This window comes from Rhinopithecus roxellana, chromosome 6, assembly GCF_007565055.1.
Source record: "Rhinopithecus roxellana isolate Shanxi Qingling chromosome 6, ASM756505v1, whole genome shotgun sequence".
Lineage (NCBI taxonomy): Eukaryota > Metazoa > Chordata > Mammalia > Primates > Cercopithecidae > Rhinopithecus > Rhinopithecus roxellana.
Genome location: NC_044554.1, coordinates 153,646,884 through 153,669,257, shown reverse-complemented (window position 1 = coordinate 153,669,257; position 22,374 = coordinate 153,646,884). Strand labels below are relative to the sequence as shown.

The 22,374-nt window shown below is 42.8% G+C and overlaps 1 protein-coding gene across 1 annotated transcript in view; it reads left to right on the top strand.

Moving 5' to 3' along the window:
* Positions 1-22,374, top strand: part of BMPER (BMP binding endothelial regulator) — a 252,570-nt gene that overhangs the window by 180,137 nt on the left and 50,059 nt on the right. The window contains exon 13 of the mRNA XM_010357797.2: positions 2,823-3,159. Within this exon, the coding sequence (XP_010356099.1) occupies positions 2,823-3,159 (337 nt within the window). The remainder of the gene's footprint in view (positions 1-2,822; positions 3,160-22,374) is intronic.

Sequence of the window (22,374 nt, the reverse complement as noted above, 5' to 3'; positions counted from 1 at the left end):
TCCTCTCATTTCTCTTGCTGGGCAGCTGCCTGGCTACAGGCTTGTGAGGTCAAGTTTCTTAATACCTGACAGAGTATATTACAAATCATCTTATAGTTTGCTTGTCTTCTTTCAAAATGGTTATTTCAGTGTCTTGACAAGCATGAAACTCACAATGTGTTTGGCTTCACAGATTCAGTATACCTACGTTACCAGGGTAATTCATTTATTTACTGAGTACATACTATGTGCTATATAATGTGTTAGATGCTAAGGTATGAAGAAATAGAATTCATTTTCTATGATCGTTGTGGTTGCCAGAGTTGACATGGTGTTCTTACAGAGATCCACATGGGAGGTCAGCTCAACCTGTGGATTTCTAGCAGTAAGTCCCTTCTCTCCTACCTGGGCCCATCACTGGCTTCTCCTTATCAAGTTATTCCCCAAAGAGACTTTCCTGTGGCTCTCTTTCTTTTTTCTTTATCTAAGTCTAATTTCTTTCCTGAACTCAGACTCTTCTTTCAACGAAGAAATCTCTAAAATTTTCTTTGGTCTAAGAATGTTTCTATTTCTTCCATTGACCATACAGTGATTTCCTCATGGGTCTTTCCATTTATTTCTTGAGAAACCCAGTTTTAGACTGAGGGTTATTCTACCAGTATCTCTCTTTGAAGTAACTCTTGTGGCAGTTGTGTGACCTAATCATAGGAATGCGATCTGTCAGCCTTCTCTCCTCTTGGACTATATCCAAACTTCGGGTGTATTGGCTTAAGAGTCTTACCTCTGGGTATTTCTTCCTGATCTTCCACATATTACTCTGATGTTGCTGCCTTATGCCAATTTCATATCTAGACCAGATCCTCTCTCTGTCTCTTCTTGCCTTCCACGCTCCCTCCCACTATTTCTCCTTTCCCATCACCACCTCATCTTCCAACTTCTGAACATTTGCTCATCAGCTTAATCTTGATCTTTGAGGAACAAAAGCAAAGCCTTTTAGGAGGAAAGTGGTTTTGCTCTTTCCAGCAGCTCAAAACAGACATAATGAAAAATGTTTTTGTCAGGATCACAAGAGGAAAGACATAAAAAAAAAAAAAAAGGGGGCCACACACGGTGGCTCATGCCTGTAATCCCAGCACTTTGGGAAGCTGAGGGTGTGGATTGCCTGAGCTCAGGAGTTCGAGACCAGCCTGGGCAACACGGTGAAAATCCATCTCTAAAATACAAAAAATTAGCTGGGTGTGGCGGTATGCACCTGTAGTCCCAGCTATTCAGGAGGCTGAGGCAGGAGAATTACTTGAACCCAGGAAGCGGAGGTTGCAGTTAGCTGAGATCGCACCACTGCACTCCAGCCTAGGCGACAGGGCGAGACTGTCTAAAAAACAAACAAACAAACAAACAAAACACGTGGACACATTGGGGTAAGTGGACAGAGACCATTCTGTTAAAAAGAGGCTTCCTCTGTGGGTGCCATTCTTTGGAGACAGAGAGTGAATAAGAGAAGTCCCAGGGCCGAAATACACCTTGATCTACTCTAAATGTTTCCTGGTGTCCATGCCACAGGTGGCCACTTGCATTCACTGGTACAGAGTTCACCCATTCACTGGGGAGACTCAGGCACTGCCAGGGTGTTGCCAGAACAGTAAGAAAACACACATTTGAGACATAAAAACTCTGGCTAGAAAAGTTTGTCATCTGTTTTGGGTTGAGCCTCAGAAGACTCTTCATGAAAGCCTCTCCTTTCTCTTATGGGTGGTGTCTTCACACACAGTGTCAGAGTGGATATAACAACATTTCTTCTTGACCTTCTAGTCAGATGTATCTATGTTCTGTGACAGCATAACATGGCTGTTCTACCTGTGACATAAAAATTCCACCATTCAGAAGGGTCATTGGCCAGTGTGGCTTCTGGAAGTGTTGGGCCAGCATGTCTGGAGGTATATGCATACTTTCAGACAATTTCTTCAGCGTTTTAGATAGTCAGCTTAGCAGACCAAGAAGGGTCTAAGTTCTCTACATTCTGGAGTAAAGAGAGTTTCCTTGATGAACCTGCAGTACTGGCCTGCTGATGTATGCACAGGAAGAACTCTTGCCCATAGCCTAATAGCCTCCACCACCATCTGAAACGTTGAAGCTTTTGAGCAAACCCAGATTGGAAGCCTGAGGGATAGCAGTTGGAAAGGTTTCACAACGACTCAACCCCAAACCCCAAGAAATGTTAATCAGACAGTGTCCATGCTTCAGGAATGGTTGTAAAATAATGAGGGAGCAAATGTTCTCATTATACCAGTGTTGCCTTTGAAGAGGATATATTCAGAAACTATATATTGATTGCTTTAACATTCTCATTATGGGAGGAGATTTGGAAATTTTCCTTTGGCATTGGGGGAATAATTACATGGTGGAATTTCTGGCTGCAAATAATTGCATTAAAAATAATCATCTTTTTTTTTTTTTTTTCCATTTGCACATTGTAGTAGTCATTAGATAAATGAAGGCATGATTTGGGTCAACATGATTACTTTAGGAAAAGGGAAAAATATAAACCCTAGAGTAGGATGATCAAGGGATAGTCATCTATAGGTCAAACCAGGGGTACATAAGATGTTATCAGGACAAACTTTATACGGTTTAGAAATTCTAAGCTCCAACCAGCGTATGACTCCTATAATTTTACACATTACTCACTATAGTGAGATTAAGAGTTAACCAAGAATTTGGACCAACCCTTGGTGCGCCTTGTTGGAAGACAGTCAATCATATGTTCTGTGTAAGGATGTACACATTTGGGAATTATTAGTGCCTTAATGAGTGGTTGATTTCCTTTTCCTCTCCTCCTCCTCTAGGTTTAGAAATATCATGGGATGGAGACAGTTTTGTAGAAGTCATGGCTGCCCCGCATCTCAAGGGCAAGCTCTGTGGTCTTTGTGGCAACTACAATGGACATAAACGTGATGACTTAATTGGTGGAGATGGAAACTTCAAGTTTGATGTGGATGACTTTGCTGAGTCTTGGAGGGTGGAGTCCAATGAGTTCTGCAACAGACCTCAGAGAAAGCCAGTACCTGAACTGTGTCAAGGGACAGTCAAGGTAAAACTCCGGGCCCATCGAGAATGCCAGAAGCTCAAATCCTGGGAGTTTCAGACCTGCCATTCGACTGTGGACTACGCCACTTTCTACCGGTAAGTACAGTGTTCTGGGGGATGGGTTTGTGTTGCAGACCAATAATAGTCTTGACCTTGGAACATGGTGTATGAAATCTCTTGTTGTGCAGGACAAAGCTCAAAACCCAGGGTAGACATCTTTTTACTGTCCAGCAGCTGACCTCATCTTGAGTCAGCCCCATTCCATGTCCCAAATTGGGAAATTCCAAGAAGTATTTCAGAGCCATGTCCTCCAGGCAATTCCATGCTTTTATAGGTCTGCAGGTTTACTGGAAAGCTGGCTACACTGCAGGGTTTTTCCAGGTGTTAGCTTAACTCTGAGATTGAGGAGGGCTTCCCAAATTCTGGCCTAAACCACACTAGTACAGGACAGAGCTGGTTCCCCTAAATGGAATCTCAAGTCACTTGGCTGCTTTTGGGTGTTTGAATGAGTCTGGTTATTTTACCCGAGGAACAGTTTAGGTCTGCCTTATGGTCTAGCCCAAATCAAATGTGCACGTGGAAAATAAGGAAGCAAAATGAGAATTCTTTGGATCTTGGCCATCTGTGAGACTTCATGTCCAGAGTCAGATGACAGTAGAAACAGGGCTTGAAGATGGAGGGAGGAAGGAGTCTTATTAAGAATCAGGACTCAATGACCTTTTCTAACTGTGTTTAACCCCCTACCACACAAAGCAACTGGTTACAAAGGAGACTTGGATTTGACTTCCGCACTGCAAGGTTGCGTTTTTGAGCTGATGAGTTTGGCCTGGGTATACTTCCATTTACTACCTGATTCCATGGGTTCAAGAGCTATGGCTGCCTATAACTTTAACCACTGCGGGTGCAGGAGGAAACACGAGATGAACACAGTCCAAAAGGCCTTAAGTGATTTGCCTGTGCCTCTTAAAATTAGAAAACTCCTGTGGTCTGAAGCCACAGAGAGGTTATTTTTACTCTTTAATTGCCACCAGTTTATTTCCCCTAGTTCTCATTAAATATGATTTTTTAAATTTGATCTTTGGACATAAAAGATAAAGCTCTATAAAGGCGGGTTGAAGTGGGGTGGAAAAAAGACTGTCCCTGTCATCACAAATCCCCAAACATGTCTGCATGTGCCAAACCATTTGGCTCCAAGTCATGGGTTTAGCTCCTTCAAGCCATTTTCCCGTTATAATTTGAATTCTCTGGGTTCCCTTCTTTCTCCTCTGTGCACCACCCCTAGACTGACGTCTTGTCTAGTGAAACTGAGGGATCTTAACGTGAGACTTTGCAGTGAGTTAAGCAGCTAGATAGACAAATCTGGCTTTATTTGGAATCTAAAAACCTTCACTTGAAGGTCTGATGGAAAGCAGTAGAATATAGCAATTAAGAACTTTATAGTGCCCCAGGGCTCAAAATCCAGCCCAGCTATGCAACCTAAAACAATGACCTAAGCTCTCTAAACCTCAGCTTACTTATCTATGAAGTGGGGATAATAAAAGAACCTACCTTGAAGAGTCGCCATCCAGATTCAATAAGGTTATGAACATGAATGTATGTGCTTAGCACAATGCCTGCACATAATCAGTGCTCTATAATTGTTGCCATCATTTCTTCCATGATTAATTCAGTAATGAAGAAGAGTAAGGTCTCTTTTGGAAGCTCCTCTATCCTGTTTGCAAATTTGGGTTGGACCCTTCTCTGCTTAAAATAGAATGGAAAGGCTGTGCTTCTCTCAGGGCCCAGCAGCCTACACCTTTGATTTTTATCCCATTTCAAAGGAATGTATTGAAAACAAAAATTGGAGAGCAGGTCTGCAGAGATTAGTTCCTTTTTTGAATGTCTATATATTTTGCCTTTGGTAATTTATTTAGTGTTATGATTTCTGGACTGCAACAGAAATATGATGAGCGCTTCAACAGAAGTTATGAATGATGACTTGGACATTTATGAATAAAGAGCACTGGATTCCTTAGGTGGCCAGGCAAATGCTCCCCTTCTGCCCTTAATGATTCTACCGCAGCTACGATGGAGGATGCTTATCTGTGAAAAGGGCTTGATGCCCTGAGTTGGGTGGCTCATAAGAATGTTCTTGGGATCCTTGTGCATGGAGATTTAGAGGCCAGGATGTGGTGGGAAGTGGGCTTGTGCTCTCCTGATCAGTGTCATGGTGTCATGGTAAAGTGCCCTTCCACAGTGGGCCGCTTCTTCCTGGAAAGGGCAGAGGAGCTCCGGAAGGAGAGCTGGGCAATTCTGCCTGCCCTGCCCTCTGCTGGTGATCTCACAGTCCAACAGGAGGATGCACCTTCATGAATCTTAAAGGTAGAGTGGCCAGTGTTGGCCAGATCCTGTTTCTCCCCCTTATTTCTAAGCATATATGTGGCAGGAGAAGAAAATGAACAAGGTGCAACATGGAAAGATATTCTCTTCTCAGGGGAGCTCCAGAAAGGACCTAACCTCAGGGTTTGTAGGAGACTTTATGGAACGATGGACTGAGAATGAGCCGTGGGGAAGGGGACAGCAAGCTAGACTCCAGTCCAGCTCTGCCACTGTTAGCAGTGTGCCCTGGTGGCTAGCTGAGTTCAAGATCCTTTATTGAAAGAACTGATACACAGTAACTACCTGGCAGGATTGCTCCTCTGAGGACTGAGGCCAGTGGGCGGTGCAGCACTGGCACACAGTAGTCCTGGCACAGAGTGTGCTGCTGTCCTGTGTCCCTTCCTTTCTGTGGAGAAACTCACCCCTGGATTGGCCGTTTACCTTTCTGGTTGTCCACATCTTCTCCTGATGTCATCATGGAGGACTGATTAGATACATTCCCACTGATGAATCTGTGGAACAATCTCAAAATGAACTGTTTCTCTTTTGTGACACTTCCTCCAGGGTAGTGTAAGTGACAATTGCACTGCAATTGTTTAAAAACCATTGTTTTTTGTCTCATGAGAATGTCATGTGTTCATTGTACTTGTAAATAATGTTGAAAAAGTAAGGTAAAATCAGCAATCATATGACATCCCACACATGTAAACTTTTGCCTGTACATTTGATATCATTGGTGGAATTTCTAAAATGAACCCAAAAGTATAGTCAGATCTGTGACTGTGATACATTTTTTGAGTCCTTACAGGACTGACAAGACTTGCCTTGATATCATGGATGTCCATATATATAAATTGCATTGGAATTTGATTTATTTTATTTTCCCCTCCATTCTCCAAAAAATACCTGTATTTTCCTTTAAGGACAAAGAATGAAGTAGCATAACACACCCAAATAACTTTCTGAGCACCACTGTCCTGTACCAGAGGGAAGAGAGAATGCAAATAGAGTATATTTTTCTGAGAAAATATTACCCATTTTGGGTTTCCTTAATCTTATAACAAATTCCACAGGGCAGATTCTTTGATAATTGTGAGATAGTGCTTCTTATAAGGTCAAAATAATAATGACAATTTCTCTGAATTAGGTTTTGCTTTTGAAATGTCTATGGTTAATTTAATTTTATTTATTTATTTTTTTTGAGACAGAGTCTCGCTCTGTCGCCCAAGCTGGAGTGCAGTGGTGCAATCTCGGCTCACTGCAACCTCTGCCCCACAGGTTCGAATGATGCTTCTGCCTCAGCCTCCCAAGTAGCTGGGATTATAGGTGCCTACCACCACGCCCGGCTAATTTTTGTATTTTTAGTAGAGATGGGTTTTCGCCATGTTGGCCAGGCTAGTCTCGAACTCCTGACCTCTGGTGATCTGCCTGCCTCAGCCTCCCAAAGTGCTGGGATTATAGGTGTGAGCCACCATGCCAGCCCTGCAATGTCTGTGGTTTATAACTCCTATTTTATTTTGGTCTTTTACTCAATTTAACATTGTTAATAGTAAACTGTCCATTGTATAAGTACTTGAAAAACTACCACTCTGTAAATGAATGAGAAATGACTGCATAGTAATCAATATTTCTTTATTTTTTCTGTTTTGGATTTTTTTTTAAGCTTCACAAATCAATTTGACCCATTTTGGCTTATTTGGCATAAAAATTCAATGTATAATTAAGTTCTTTTCAATCAGCATAGCTTGCTTTAATTAACTAACTGAATATGTTTGGGTGCAAAATAATTTAGTTACAAACTGCAGAAAAGTTTTAACTAAATGCATTGATAACACGTCTCAAGTCTTAGCTTTGCTAATTGACTTCTCAAATTAGATAACCCTGTTTAATAATTTTTTGCATTTTCCTTTATTAGTGCATTGCAGGGAAATTTCCAGGAGCTAGAGAAGCAGTGTATTGTGTACCCACCTGGAAAACTTAACGTGAAGTTGTGTAGATTATATTTGGATTCAAATGTTGGCTACCTCAAAGAGAAAAAGTGTTGAGTCTGTTCTTGTCTTCCTTTCTGCTTTTTCATCTCATCTTCATCTCTCTCCTCCAGCTTCATGTTCCTTCTCCTTTCATGCCTCAGATGCCAACTGAGCCATCCAAGAGGACTAGGCAAGCTCCCACCACAAAGGCTCTCTGGAGATCCTTAGCAGCCAGTATCAAACCTACCTTCCCGCTGTGGACTTAGGCCACAGGATAGGACCAGCCTTGGGCAGCCTGGGGCACAAAGGCCAGGAGATGAGCTAGTGCTTCATGGGCCAAACTAGGGAAAGAAGTGATCTTTTATTCCTTATGCCTATGAAATACCAGCAACAGACTTTTTCTCTAACTCAGACTCACATCTTGGAAGAAATGTTTGCAAGTAAGTATAACTTTCCCACAAAGCAGAACTCTTTAAGTCAGGGCAGGACTGCATTTCAGAGAAGTCAGAAAAATGAATGTGAAGTGCAGTGAAGCCCAGACATTTAGAGACCACAATCATCTCAGGAGTGTTTTCCTCTCTGCACTCTCCTTGATGGGGTATCATTCACCAGAGCGAAAGTCCTGTTCACTTGTTCAGTTTGGGAAAGTGTCTGGGGATTCCCAGTCTAGGAAATGTTCTTTTCCTTCCATGCAGTGGTTTTTACAGCTGTAAGGAATTGAACTCATGCCAGAGGATTCACAGATGTGTCCTTTCCTGTTGAGGTACTGGGAGGTAGGAGGTGGGAGGTCGTGCAGGAGAGCACTGGAACTCGGACAGGACCTTGGTGTTGGATATACTGGGATCCTGGGACTGCCAGTGGCTTGCTTCCAGGGGGAGATCACAGACTTCCTGAATGACTGACTTTGTGTGTTCTTACAAAGGAAACTGATCACTTATTATAAAGCAATAGAAAATACAGGCAAGGGGTACAGACTTTATGTGTTTGTGTACGAGAAAAATCAAATAAAGCTAAATGCTATTCTATAATTAAAATCAAGTAAATTTCCCCTACTTCAAAGAACGACATGCTTGAAAACATTTTTGTTTACATCTTTTAATGACTTGTCAAGAACTGCCATTAGAACTAGGGTCCTAAATCGAATGAGATGTTTTATTTTAAAGTGTGACATTATATATCTTACTTTTATTTTTCCTTAGCGGACTCAACTGTTAGGGCACACTGACAGTAATTAAGGTATGCTGACACCAGGTGGCAGTAGACACCGCAGTTGCAGCACTTACCATACTTCAGCCCTTAAAAGTCTGTTTTCTCTTCACGGTATCTGCATACACAATGAACATCCCTGCTTCTGAGTTCATGTCATTCTCCTGCCTCCCTAAGATGCCTTCACTTTCTACATTGACTTAACCCATTTATGCCTAGTGTTCCCTTTTTGGAACGCAAGGCATGTAGGAGTTATTTATATCCTACTGCTCAAGGTCATCACTAAGGTCTGACTGAAAAAATAAAAAAAAATGCAACCTCAGGCATGAATTAAGCTGAAGACACAGATCCAGTTTCATCCTAGACTTTGGAAAATGCTCTTTAGTTTTTTTTAGTTATTCCAATTGTGCTCATTATCATTTAACTCATGTTCTATGTTGCACTGCTTCTTATTTCTTCAGCATTGGATTGTAAGTTCTCTGGGGAATGGGAGCCTCTTCTTTTTTGACCTTTTTTGTATTTCACCCAGCACCACCCCTAGAAGGGCTGCTCCTCTTAGCCTGCCTCTCACTGGCATCCTCTCTGATCTCCTTGTGACTTTTGCTGTTCCCAATTCTGAGTTCATCTTAGGTCTTTATCCCCATGCACAATTTTACACTTACAGTCAAAGTGTGCACACTTCTGTCTTTTCATGTAATAAACTGGTCAGAGTGAGAGAGTCTTCGGTCCACCTTTGATGCTCCAAATGCTGTGAGCACTTCTTATTGCACAAGTCTATTTGCGACTCCCAGTGGCAGGCAAGATGACCCTTCTGAATCTCTCCATCCACCTCTGCCTATTTATAATTCACAAGTCTCTTGAACCCCCTGGTTCCTCTTCTATCCCTCAGGTATTGTTTGGGCTTGTCATCTTCTTATGAAATACTTGCCATCCACAGATGTTTCTGCCCTGACCTCTCTGTTTGTCTGAGGACCTCAAACTAGCCTCTTCTTGTATGGTGTTATAACAACTGGACCTCCAATGGGGTGATTAGTCCTTTACCCTGGCATCACTCAGCGATTTGCCTGATAGTCACATCACTTGTGCCTTGTCATTGGCTCTGAGCCTTCTGTCAGGCTGTACTCAAAGCTTGATGGTGATTTCCCTTCAATCTTTCATTTGTTCTTCTCCATCTCACCCACAAGTAGGCTTTTTCCTGTTTGATCCATCCAAGTCACCCAAAACAAGGATCTTAAATAGCTTTCTAGCTACCTGGATTTTAGCTTCAAAATCTGGTCAGTCCAGTTTTCTTGGACCCAAAGTAAAAAGAAAGACACGAGTTCACTCAGAAAGGTATGAGAATGTATGGAACATCCTTTTATCCAAGTCTAAAATCCTCTTATGTTTAATTTTTCATCTTAAAGAAAGACAAATACTGTTTCTTTAAAAAGAGAAAACAAAGAAAACTGTTCATATCTTAATAGATAGATTAATCTTTGTGGAGAGATTGGGTCAACTGTATAGATAACCAACTTCAAAGTTAGAGCACAGTCCACACAGGACTACTCTCACTTCTGACACCACAAGTTTAGAGATGATCCCAGAGCACTCTCAGGTCAGGAATTTGCTAGAAGGAACTCAAGTGGTAATACTCATGGGTGTGATTTTTATTTATATTATAGGAAAAGGATATAGATCAAAATCACAAAAGATACATAAGGCAGAATCAAGAGATGTGTAAACATGGAGCTTCTGCTGTCCTCACCTCATGGCATCGTGGGCTGGCATTAACTCCTCTTGTCTGCAATATCCACTGGGTATTGCCAACCAGTGATGCTAAGCCTTTGGCGTTCAGAGTTTTTATTGGAACCCAATCACATGCCACCTGCATGGATGACCTTATCTTCTAGCCCCTCTTGGAGGTATAATGTGCTAATGGTTGTGGTCTTCAATTTCTCTAGATGTTGGAAATGTTATTGCATAGCCCAAAGCCTCATATTCAGTCCTATTGTTAGACTTTCTAGTGACCAGATGCCTCAGGCAAAAAACACACTCCTGTCAGGCAGGACATTCCAGGGGCTTAAAGATTGTCTCTTTGAGGCCAAAGGCAGAGGGCAAGATCAGACTCTCTTTGAGCAAGGTTAATTCTTTATTGCATAACTTTCCTAGCTCAAGGTTAAATGCCATTTTAATTTGATTTTATGTATTTAGCTTTAAGTTTATTTTAAGCATAAACATCCTGGAATTTTATAGTGTTTCTCCTCAGAAAATTACATCTGAGATGCAATTAGAGGAGGCTTTTGAGCACAGATTTGAATGAGTGTCACTGTAGCAGGTAAAACACTAATTATTTTGTAGCATCTCTCTTGGCTGCTTAGGGAACTTCTTGATTACTTCTTAGAAAGCAGGAGGCAGAATGGTGTAACTTAATCATATTTTCATTACTTACGGGTATAAAGACCTTTGCATGCATGAGCATGAAGCTGACATGAGTAGTGTTTGCCTCATTTTACCGTGGAGCTAATTGAGGCACTGAGAGGGGAAGGGACTCATTCCAGGCCACCCGTGCCACTGAGCAGCTAGCCTGACAGGCACACCTGGTCTGGGGGCTCCATCAGCGAACAGTCAGAGTGTGCACACTTCTATCACTGTCCACTCAGGTTTCCAAATATCCTGCTCTGCCATGAGCTCCCAGAGGAGGAGTTTATCAGTTATTTTATTCACTCCTTTTTACAGCTTTCAGCTGAACACCTGCTACATGCTAGGTTCTGTTGTAAGCATGGTGATTTGGGACTTAACAAGAGAGACAAAGCTCTTCCTTCAGAAAATCATTGCCTAGTGCGGGCAGCTATGCATGAGAAATAAGGCCATTCCTGATGCAAGAAGCGTAATGGAGGGAATAGGGGAGTGTGACAGGGTGGGCCTGGGGGTGGCCGGTGAGGTAGGTGGTTAGGAAAAGACTGTGTGGGGAGCTCTCCCTTGAGTGGAGCGTGCCCTCTGGGAAGAGCCAGTGAGGAGGCAGACAGGGGAGCAGCAGGTCCCACACTGGACAGGACAAGGCCTGTTTGAAGACCACCATGACTGCTGCTTTTAGAAAAGAATCAGTATAATGGTATGAATGAGTGTGGCACAGGTGTCAAGCAGGCTTTGCAACCAGACTGCCTCGGTCAACTTCTGAGCTCTTAACTTGCAAGCCCTTGCTGTTGGGCAGGCGAGTTCACCCATTGAACCTCCTGATAATTCCGCCATGTGTAAAAGGGGGTGCTGAGAAGACCTACCCCATTGCTATGAGGGTTTGTGTGAGGATTGCATCAGTCGTTCCAGATAAGGCACTCATCCAGGCCTGGTACAGAGCAAATGCTCAGTCAAGGTCGATTTCATTATTAATATAATTTTGTTATAGAAGCCTGTTCTGTGTGGTGTTTATCTTCAGAACATTCTTTGCCATCTGGTGCCAGTACTTGAAGAGGTTTCCTTCTTTATTTTACATGGTCATTGCTAGACTCATTCGGAATAACTTCTTCCACTTCTGTGCAGAAATTGATACTGTTTCCTAAAATGAAACAACAAACAAAAACAAACACTTTGGATTGAGTTAAAATTTCCATAATGTGCTTTTCATAAATTATTTCAATGGATAAGACTGAACTGAAGGGGAAGGTGCAGAAAGGATAATTAATTCCATAAGATGAATATGCAACTCTGAACTTGAGAAATCATCAACTCGTCCTCAGCGTGCTTTACAGGGTGGAGGCTGAGAAGGAGTTCAGGTGTCTTGTTTTGTTGTTTGTAGGGTTAGAATTCAGGCTGTAGGAAAAGAAGAAATACGTGGCAAATTTTAACTTTTTTGATATCCATCTTTCTTGCCTTTATAAACAGTAATATGAGTATAATTTAATTTTATGTGATAATTCAACGTTAATGTTGGGGTGTCAGTTGCAGTTAGGACCACCTTTCCTAGGAAACCCTTGAAAGGGGAAGGGACTTCTGAGATCTCCTTGGTATTTCTATCTTTAAGCTTATGTCTTTTTATTTTAGCTTCCCTTTGCCTTACTGCCTTCTCCTCATTGGGTGGAGAAAATAATGTTAGTTCATTTTGTATGCAAACGAAGCAGTGAAAGATTCTCAAAGTTCTCTCCTATGAGAAAAGTGAAAGAACTTGAGGACGTGAGCTGTATTTTTTCCCTTTTCACAGGAGTTATCAGACAGCTCAGAGCCAAGTTTATGACCCATTTCTATCCAATATACAGAATTTCCATGCATGATTTTTAAAAAAATTAACCTCAAGCCTGGTTTTAATTTTATCTTTCCTGTTTCTTTCCTCTCATTCACATTTCATTTTATTTTATTCTTCATGTAGTTTTGTAAGCTGACTTAAATCCTTTCTGGAACAAGTTGGAGAGTAAGTGACAGTGGTCATTGGCAAAGGATCTAACACTTCTGAATTTCCATTTTTTTTTTTTCATTATGAAATAGAGATAATATCTTCACCCAACAGGTTCTCATGAGGCTGAATGAGGTTTCCCTTGTAAATCCCAGATGGAACGACTAAGGTATTTCTTTCTCCTGGTCACATCACCAGCAAGGTCTAGTGGCTCTTGTGAGAACAGGACTGAGTGCTGTGGTTTCAGGTTGCCCTTTGAAAATCAGGATATCCACCTGGGTGCCAGAACTCCTTGCAAGCAAGAGGACCTGGGGTGGGTGCCTCGGAGGCAGCTCTGTGTGGGCTGGTTTCCATCAGGCCACATACAGATTGGTTGGAGCTTTGATGCATTGTGAGGCCAGCATCATGACTCAGTGAAACAACATGGGCAGGCACAGCATCTTGTGAAATCAGCCGGTGTTCTGGCAGCAGCAGGGGCCTCTCAGAGAAGGCACACTGGCCTCTGTGCTATTTGGGGAGCAGTATCAGGGCTTTGGGCTCGGGCTCAGAGCTGTACTGGGTTTGACGGCCATCCAGGACTCTGTCCGTTTCCCAATCAAGTTGGCAAAAATTAAAATTGATGGGGGTATTTGAAAATATGAAATAGGAGTGGAGGCTTTTGCATTCCTGGACACTCCAACACATTGTACTCTGTTTATGTGGAAATCTGAGACTGAGTCTCATTTTTCTTCTGACTTGGCAAGTAAAAGGAGCAGCAGTGCTGCTGCACTGTCCATGCTGCTTGCACACAGAGATAGAGCAGTTGTGTAGCTGAGACCAAATATTCAGGAGGGTACACATTAAAGAAAAAAAAAAAAACTTGGGGGTTGGCAGTTTTATCAAGGAAGAAAGTGCTGAGAAAATTATATTCGTGTATCCAAAGGCATCTTTTCTAGATTAATGGTCAATTATTCATGTCTGGGAGTCAATGAAATCAATCAATAATAAATTAAAATAGGCACATATTACCCATTACCAAAAAAGAGCATAGATTCTTTTACAGTCATGACTGATTGATTAAATAATGACACCAGGCACTGTTCAAGGTGCTGGAATTGGAAAGGAGTCCTCCAGGGAATGAGAAAGGAGTCCTCTAGCTCACAGAACTTGCAGGGCAGGTTAATGAATGAGCAAAACGAGTTAACAGGGATGTGGAGAGAGAGGGTTGTGTTTTCTGATAGAGGATATGCTGGATGCTATGAGAAACGTGCTCTGCCAGGGGGCTGGCTTCCTGGAGGAGGTGACTTCTAGGCTGAAAACAAAAGCATATGTAGGGGTTAGCTGGACAAAAAGAGGAGTAGGAGGCTGGGGAAGAGAACAAAGGAAAAGATTCCAGCCACAGAAGACTTCATAGTCACAGCCATGGAGGCCAGGGAGAGCGTGGCACAGGCAGCTGAGAGACTGTTCTGTGGGGTGGTGCCACAGACTTCAGGGTGTGTGGACAATGAATTAGAAAGCAAAGGCAGAGGCCAAATTATTACAGTTTCATGCACCAGCATTCACCAAACATGGAGGCGGCATGCTGCAGTGTTTTCCACCATTAACTATGGGCAGGTTATACTGAGCAGGGGTTCAGTAAAGCTCATGACTCTTCATTTGCTCATCATTCATTTATTTCTGAAGTAATTTGTTATACCTATTACATAGTCTATGTGTTAGGTCCATAGTTCCTAAGCTTTAGCATGAAATGGAATCACCTACAGAGCTGATTCAGTGGGTCTAGGTGGGGCTTGAAAATGTGCATTTCTAACAAGTTCCCAGGTTGATGCTGGGGTTCAGGAACCACATCTTGAGAAACATTGTGCCAGGTGAGGAAATTATAAGAACCAGTCCAGGATCATGCGGGTCCCCAGATTCCTTTGGGTCACCAAGGGGACTTAATTTTCTGAGTCCCTGTTCATTCAAAGACTTTTTTTGAGTCTTTGAATGAACAGGGCTTAGGTTTCTTTTGTACAATCAATTCCTAAACATTAGAAACAAGAATCCAAAGTGGGTCCCTGGTTAAAAGGGCTAGGAGCTATTCTTACGCCCACCTAGATAGACCAAAGTGGTGATTTGAGCTCAGTGGCATTTTCTTGGCCTATAGTAGTTTAAACTATACTCCTGATTTTTTTTTTGGGGGGGGGGGGGGTGGGGGGGAGAAAAAGGGCACTGGTTTTACTGCCTCCTCGTTCATGAAGTCATGCCCAGAGGAAGTGCTGGACTTGCTTGGCTGGGTCATATGAGAAGCCAGAATTAGAATCCAGAGTCAAAGTTCTCCTGGTCGCTGAGATGCTTTCTGTAGAGAGGCCAGTGTGGCGAATCACCCTGGTAACTTTTAGATGAATTTCCCAGGACCCAGTAAGGGAGGGAGGAGAAAACACTGGATACAATGAGCTTTGTTTGCTGGACAGAAATGAAGTCCAGTATTCCTGTGCAGAATTGCCCAAATCCTCTCCCACCATGCACAGGAGGGAGAGGACTGCAGCCAAGCGTACAGGCCCATGAGCTGAGAACAGCCAACAGGATGTATCTGTAAAAATCTGCTTCCTTTTTACTGGCTTCAGGCTTTTGAAGAGTCTGGTCAATGGGCACAGAGAGTAGGGAAATATATGATTTGCAAGGAAATGGGGAAATCTGGTGACGATACTGGAATTAATAATTCTTTTAACATGAAAGAGTTGTTCTTTATGATCCTTACCATCTTACCTAGTGTTTGGAGTTTAAAGGAGAGAGAGAGAGAGAGGGTGAGCTGGTTTCTTCATTGTATCCCCAGCAAATGGCCCATCTGCGAGCATGAAGGTGGATGCATTTGAACTGCTCAAAGAACTTGGGCCAGAAGACCTTTTAGAACCCCTGAAAGCTTTTCCATATGAAGAGGAAACCAGGAAATTGAAGTCTTCATTTTGTCTTTGTGATCAAAGCCAGGGAGGAAGGATATTAAGCAGATACTGACCCGTAGTTTTGTAGCCACTAGTAGGATTTATTGACATACGTAGCAACTAAGGACTGCAGGAAAGCTGAGGTTGGTATTTACTTCTAGAGAAAAAAAGATCAGATGTCTGAAAACAGAGGGCTATACTGCTATAATGAGCCCATTGCCTTTGATAACAGGAGGTAATGACAATCATGTTAGCTGGCATTGATTGTTCAATGTGCCTGGAAGTCTGGGAAGCCTGCTATGTATTCCAGTGCCAATAATAATGGACAGTACAATAATAAGGCCAGGAGTAAGAGCTTACACTTTTGAGTGCTCACTATGTGCCTGGCAGCAGCTAAGTGCTTTCCCTGCAGGTGTTGTTCCCTGTGTGGATGAAGAAACTGAGCTACAGGAGTTACCAACTTTGTCCAAGGTAACTAGGCAAGAAAGAGGCAGAGCCAGGATTTTGACCTGGGCAGAACTTGTGCTTTTGACCATTACCACCATAATGTGGTAATAGTTCTTGCTGGCAAGCCATCCTCACCCCCAAATTTTCTGTGTTTTCTAAACTATGCTAAAACACTGGGAATTTGCAAATGTTTCTTGTGCTATAATGCATTTTTATTTTGAAGGATTTTTTTTCTTGTAAAAGATTTTTGTCTTTTCAACAAAATTTTCTGTTTAGTTCTATTTTGACAAAATTGTCAAAATTATTTGGAAATAATATGCTGTGGTTTATGTTGATTGAATTTTAAATAAACCAATTTCATCCGTCTTCTAAGGAGAAATTTATGGATTTCCAAATAGCGGCCGTTCTCTACTCACATTGTCTTTTCTGGTCCACAGTATTAATTCTAAAGATAATACACATTCATGTCTGATCCTGCTAGAGAAGACTGAATTCATCATGGAATTAGGATTTTTAATTCCAATGTCATGTACTTGTAAACTGTTTCTTCCCTTTTCATCTTTTGTTTTCAAGGACCGCTGAGTAACAGTTTCTAAAGAAAGAAACTGATTGTTTTTTTCACATCTTGCTTAAGATGTTCTCAATTGATGTGATATTAGCAACTTGGTGATTCTTAACTTTTGAGAAGCCACAGTTTTGTTTTTTTGTTTTCTCAGTATTTGTTTTTTTGAGATTCTGAGACAGCCGAGCCTCCTTTTCCCAGAAAAATGCACTCCTAACTTTGCATACAACAGGGGATTCTCTGCCTGGGGTGCAGGTCAGTGGACACCAGGTCAAGAAATTATGTTTCCTTCCTCCTTCCCTCTCTCTCTTCAACTCTTATGTAAATATTTGTTTAGCCCTATTAAATGCTAGGCACCGTGCTCTGTGTTAGGGTTACGGGGTGAGATAAACAGCATGGTTCCTGTCTTCATGGAGTTTATAGTCCAGTGAATGAGGAAGACATTCAACCAACATCCTCAGAAATAAACATGTATCTATGCTATGATATGTATGCTAAGAAGGAAAAAAAATTGTTGTGTAAGAAGATTGTATACAGGAGGGTCAGACCTACGATGTGTATGTGTGTGGGGAGGGGAAAGGCAGATGAATCAGGGAAGGCCCTCCATGAGAAAATGACATCTGGGCTGAGCTTAAAAGGATGGGTAGGAGGCAGTTGGCTCAGAGGCAAGAGGAAGTGGTCTGGCCAGGGAGTGTTGTACTGCATTCGTGCACCTCGTAAGTACTGACGCAGCCAGCCCCTTCTGCTGCCTGTGCACGTGCCCGAAAGGCTCTGTGTACTTCCTGTGCTGTACTCTTCCAGCATATAAGGTCAATTTCACAGAATCTCACCTGTCAATGATTCATTCATGGGATGGGTCAAATCATTTTTCCCCTGAAGACATATCCCTCTTGTGGAGTTTTAAAGTGGATTTTCTCTTTGCTCTCAAAGGGATTCCATATTACTGGATTCATTACATCTGGTGCGGTGGCCTCAGGTTCCAATAACTGTTCTAATTTATTTGACTTGCTATGATAAGCTTAGAGTCAGGGCCATGTTCCTTTGCAGAATACATCTGGGGTGAGGAAGATACACTTGTTACCCATGTACACACACACAGAGACACACATGCTCAGACATATCCACACTCCCCAGTGCACATTCCGTAATGTCACCACACTGGCATGAGGTTTAGACCCTTACTATTCGTATCACCACCCTCGGACCTGCAGCATCATTAGCTTGTTAGAAATGCAGACTCCCAGGCCCCACCCCAGGCACCCTGATCAGAATCTGCAAATTTGACAAGGTCTGGACATGATCTTTGTGCACACTGAAGTTTGAGCAGTGCTGGGTTGGTCTTCTCCATTTCCAGTCTGGCCTAGTCTGTGTTGTCGAATAGTTTAGTCCAAATGCTTCCATTTAAGGCTTGGGATCACATTGACACTTTTAGTTATCTGTATTTTAATAGAAGCACCACGACATTTTTTCCCATGCAGGAGAAAGGAGTCCAGGTAACTGTTTTGTGGAAGAGATGGAATGTGATTCTAATGTTCAACAGATGTGTGTTCCTGCAGGAAGCAAAGGCACACCAGTCTCAGGCCCACAGCACCCCTCATTTCTGCAAAAGGCATTTGACCTGTTCATGGACCATCACCTGTGTGTCACTGGCATCCTTCTTCATTAGTTACATCAGATGGAAAATCTCTTAACAGAATTTTTAAATAATCAATGGATGATGGAGAAATAAGGCAAGAAGATTGTGCACTGATCAGTGAAACTGCTCACAGTTATGAGTTGTAAGGTCACTTGTGTCTGCTTTGCCCTTGGTCCTTCACAGACCTTGCGCCACAAGAGGCCAGTGAAAGGCAGCACCCCAGCATTGGTGGCTCAAGAATTTGGCCTTTCATTTCCCTCCTGGACCCCTTCATCCCTGTTCTCTGATTCATGGGCTCTGTCCTTCAGTTCTTGGGAACCGTGACCGACTTCCTGCCATGCTGGTCCATGTAGCCACGCATTTTCTTCCACAGGCTGTCTTCGAGGTTGGGTAAGGGGCCCTTCCCGTATCAGCCTCAGGCCCAGGACCCCCTCAGGTGGTGGAGAGTCACAGCTCAGGGCAGTGTACAACAGGCGCCTGCGTATTAGTGTGGCAATGTCACTTTCCTTTGCACTTTGATGGCATCCCTTGTTTCCAATTTGGCTGCAATATATACTTTTACCCACCCACCTTGTATTAATTAGATCTTTTTCTAGTTGCCTGTGAAGAAAACCCATTAAAGTGGTTAAAGTTGTAACACATTTCATTTATAAAAATGAAAATTAATTGACTCACATAACTGAAACACCAGGGCAAATTTCACTTCACACATGACTTGAATCAAGGTTTCCATGAGGTCCCCCAGGTTTGCCTTTTCTCCTTTTTTCTTTCTTTTTTTTTTTTTTTTGCCACAGCTTCCTCTGCATTGGCTCTAGTTTCAGGTGGGTCGTGATCCTCCTCCCAGTTCCTCGTGGTTATAGCTTTGGAGAAATTAGACAACTGAGCGAGTCTTTTCTCCCAGAAACCCTGGCAAGCCTCATGCTCCTGGTTGGTTCTGATTGGGGCTGTCACCATTTCTAAACCAATCACCCTAGTTGGGGAAATAAAATGAGTTGCTCTATTTAGACCTATGGTGGTCAAACTTCCGCAGGCATCACATTCATCAGGAGGGTCTGTGAAGACGCAAATCACTGGCCCCACACCCAGAGTTTCTGATTTAGCGGGATGTAGGTGGGTGACACTGCTGCTGGTCTGTGGACCACACTTTGAGAACCACTGATTTAGACCAATCAAGGCCCCTCCTAACCACACATAGAGTGGAAAAGAGGTGTTCTTCCCAAGGCCATTCTAGAGACTCTTACTTGAAAAGGGGAGAATGGATATTTCCCTTTCTCCTTATTCCAGAGTATTTGTGACACTGTTATTTAACCACAACTCCTGCCAATATGAGAGGAGTGACCTCTCTTCACCAGGCACTCTGCTAGACTCAGGGCTGAGTTTGTACCCTCCTAACTTAGAGTGGGGGTATGGATAAATAGCAATAATGTAATATATGTAGGTGATTACACATATGTATATTACACATATGTAATAGATGAGGTGATTGCCACAAAGAAACACCACAGGGGAAGAGATGGAGAGCAAAGCTGGGTTCTGGGGGCTGTTTCGCGTAGTACGATCAGGGAGGCCCTCTCGGGTAAGGTGCACTGTGAGCTGAGATCTGGAGGAAGTGAGGGAGTGTGCCATGCTCAAGTTTGGAAAAAGTGCTTTCTGAGCAGAACACAAAGCACTTGGAGAGTTTGAAAAATACAAAGAGCCACTGTATCTGGCACTGAAGGATCTGTGGGGAGAGTGGAAGGGCAGATACAGGGCTTTACAGGCTGTGAAAAGGGCGCTGGATTTTACCATGAGGAAGAAGAGAAACTCCTAGGAGACATGAGCAGCACATCTGGGAACAGGGATTTGAAATATGATGAAACAAACATGGGTGTAGAAAGAATGAGCTGTGCTCATATTTTCAGTTAATGTCCAACTATCGAAAAGCTAGTGCTAGGCTTTAAGTGGACCTGGCACTTCTGCTCCCAGGTCCGTTTAGACCCATGGCTGTCAAACTTCAGCAGGCATCACATTTATCAGGAGGGTCTAGATGTTTCCCGTAACCGTATGTTTTGAAACCTGGTATTCTACAGGGGGAGCGATGCATTACCCCTCTGTTTTCCAGTTTCTGCCTCTTGATGCCCAGTCTGAGTTCCTTTCTAGCTAAGTCCTAGCGAAGATTGTTTTCCTCCTAATTTAGACTCCAGGTGACTCCCCTAGCATCATATGAACTTGAAGCTCAGCCATTTCTCCCATTCTTCCTTGAGGCAGAGGGGGAAGGGGATTGCTATTGAATTTTGCCTGGGAAAAAGTCTTGGAAGCACATAGATTTTTAAAATAGCTTCTCGTTGAAGAAGAGAAAGACATGAAAAAGTAAGTCTGATTAAAATACAAGGGTAGCATCAGGGGAGCATGTTTACAGGTTTGAAGGGCTGCTGGAAAGGGAGGCCTCTTGTGACCTTGGAGAGAATGAATCGAAAAGGAAAACAGAGAACAAGTCTTCCTCAGGGTCAAGCTCACCCTGGAGGTGCAGCGGCCACCTGTGAAGCCCAGTGTATCCTCTCCATGTTCAGAAGCACTTAGTGACTCTCTTTATTAGATCAAGTTCACACCACTGAGCATGGCCTTCAATGCCCCATGGTATCTGGCAATAACTTGTGTTTTGAGATTTGCCCATTTTTACCCACATTGTACTCCATCCAGGCTAGCAATCTCCAAATGTGCTTGGTGCTTTCCACTGGACATGCCTTTGTTTATGTCTTTTGTCATTTGCTTGGACTCCTGTTCCTTGCTTCTCCCTGTTCCAGCCCAGGCTAAGGACTATTTCTTTCTAGAAGCCTTTTCTCCAGCTAAAATTGATGAGTTGTCTCCCCTTTCTCTCTAATGCTTCGGTTATTCTGTTTTACGCACTAATTCCATTTGGCCTTAAATATACTACCACGATTCCTCTCTACGACAGCTTCTCTCAAGAGAGATAAGCTCTTGAGGAAAGAGGCCATTTGTCATTCATGTTTATGTTCCTCCCCCTCCCAACACACCCCAGCATATGCTGGAGGAAGTCGGAGGAGATGCTCAACAAAGACACAGCGAGTTGTGTTGAAATGAATTCTAACTTTGGCTGCATGACAATGATTGCAGGGTGTTTAAACCTTGGGACTTGTCGAGCAATGTTCATGGTTTTTCTGTTTTTTGGGGTTTTTTTTTGGCATTTTTGTACACCTCTCCTTTTAGGACACTTGGATTGCAGCTTTACTGAGCTCAGGGCCACTTTCTCATTTTTTTCTAGAAGTTTCTAGAATCACCTCTGAAAAAGAAAAATGTCATTCAATCCAACCAAAAAGTCTGACTCTAGGGTTGAAACATGGGTGTGGCCTGGTGGCTGGTGAAGCCCCCAAATGAGCTCGGACACATTCTGTTCTTAGACATGCTTAACTACCTGGCCTCTGGTAACAAACTGCCTCCCCTCTGTCCATTGCTTGGGTGAGAGAAAGGACATGAGATGACACCATCATGGATCTCCTAACCTGACAGATTGGTGTGAAATGTGTTCAGAAACACATTTCAGTTGAGGAAGGGGAATGCGAAGAAATGACTCTTGTCTATTTTCAGAGCTAAAGGATTCCCAGAGATGTTCCTTACTCAATACATGTAGTTTTATTTGCTTCTTTTCAATGGTCTGTCTTCTGGATTTATTTTAAACAGAAATTGCCTTCAATATAGAAACAACTGGCTAGGAATGTGTGGTGTGTGTGAGGGTAGGGAGTAGCCGGTCTCTGGGGAGGAGAAGGCAAGTGATGCTGTAAACCAATATGTCTGCATGCTCTGGGCTATTTGTGAGTGCGTTAGGTAGAGTCATGTTGCTGCTAACTGTTTGTCCTTTGTATCTCATCTCA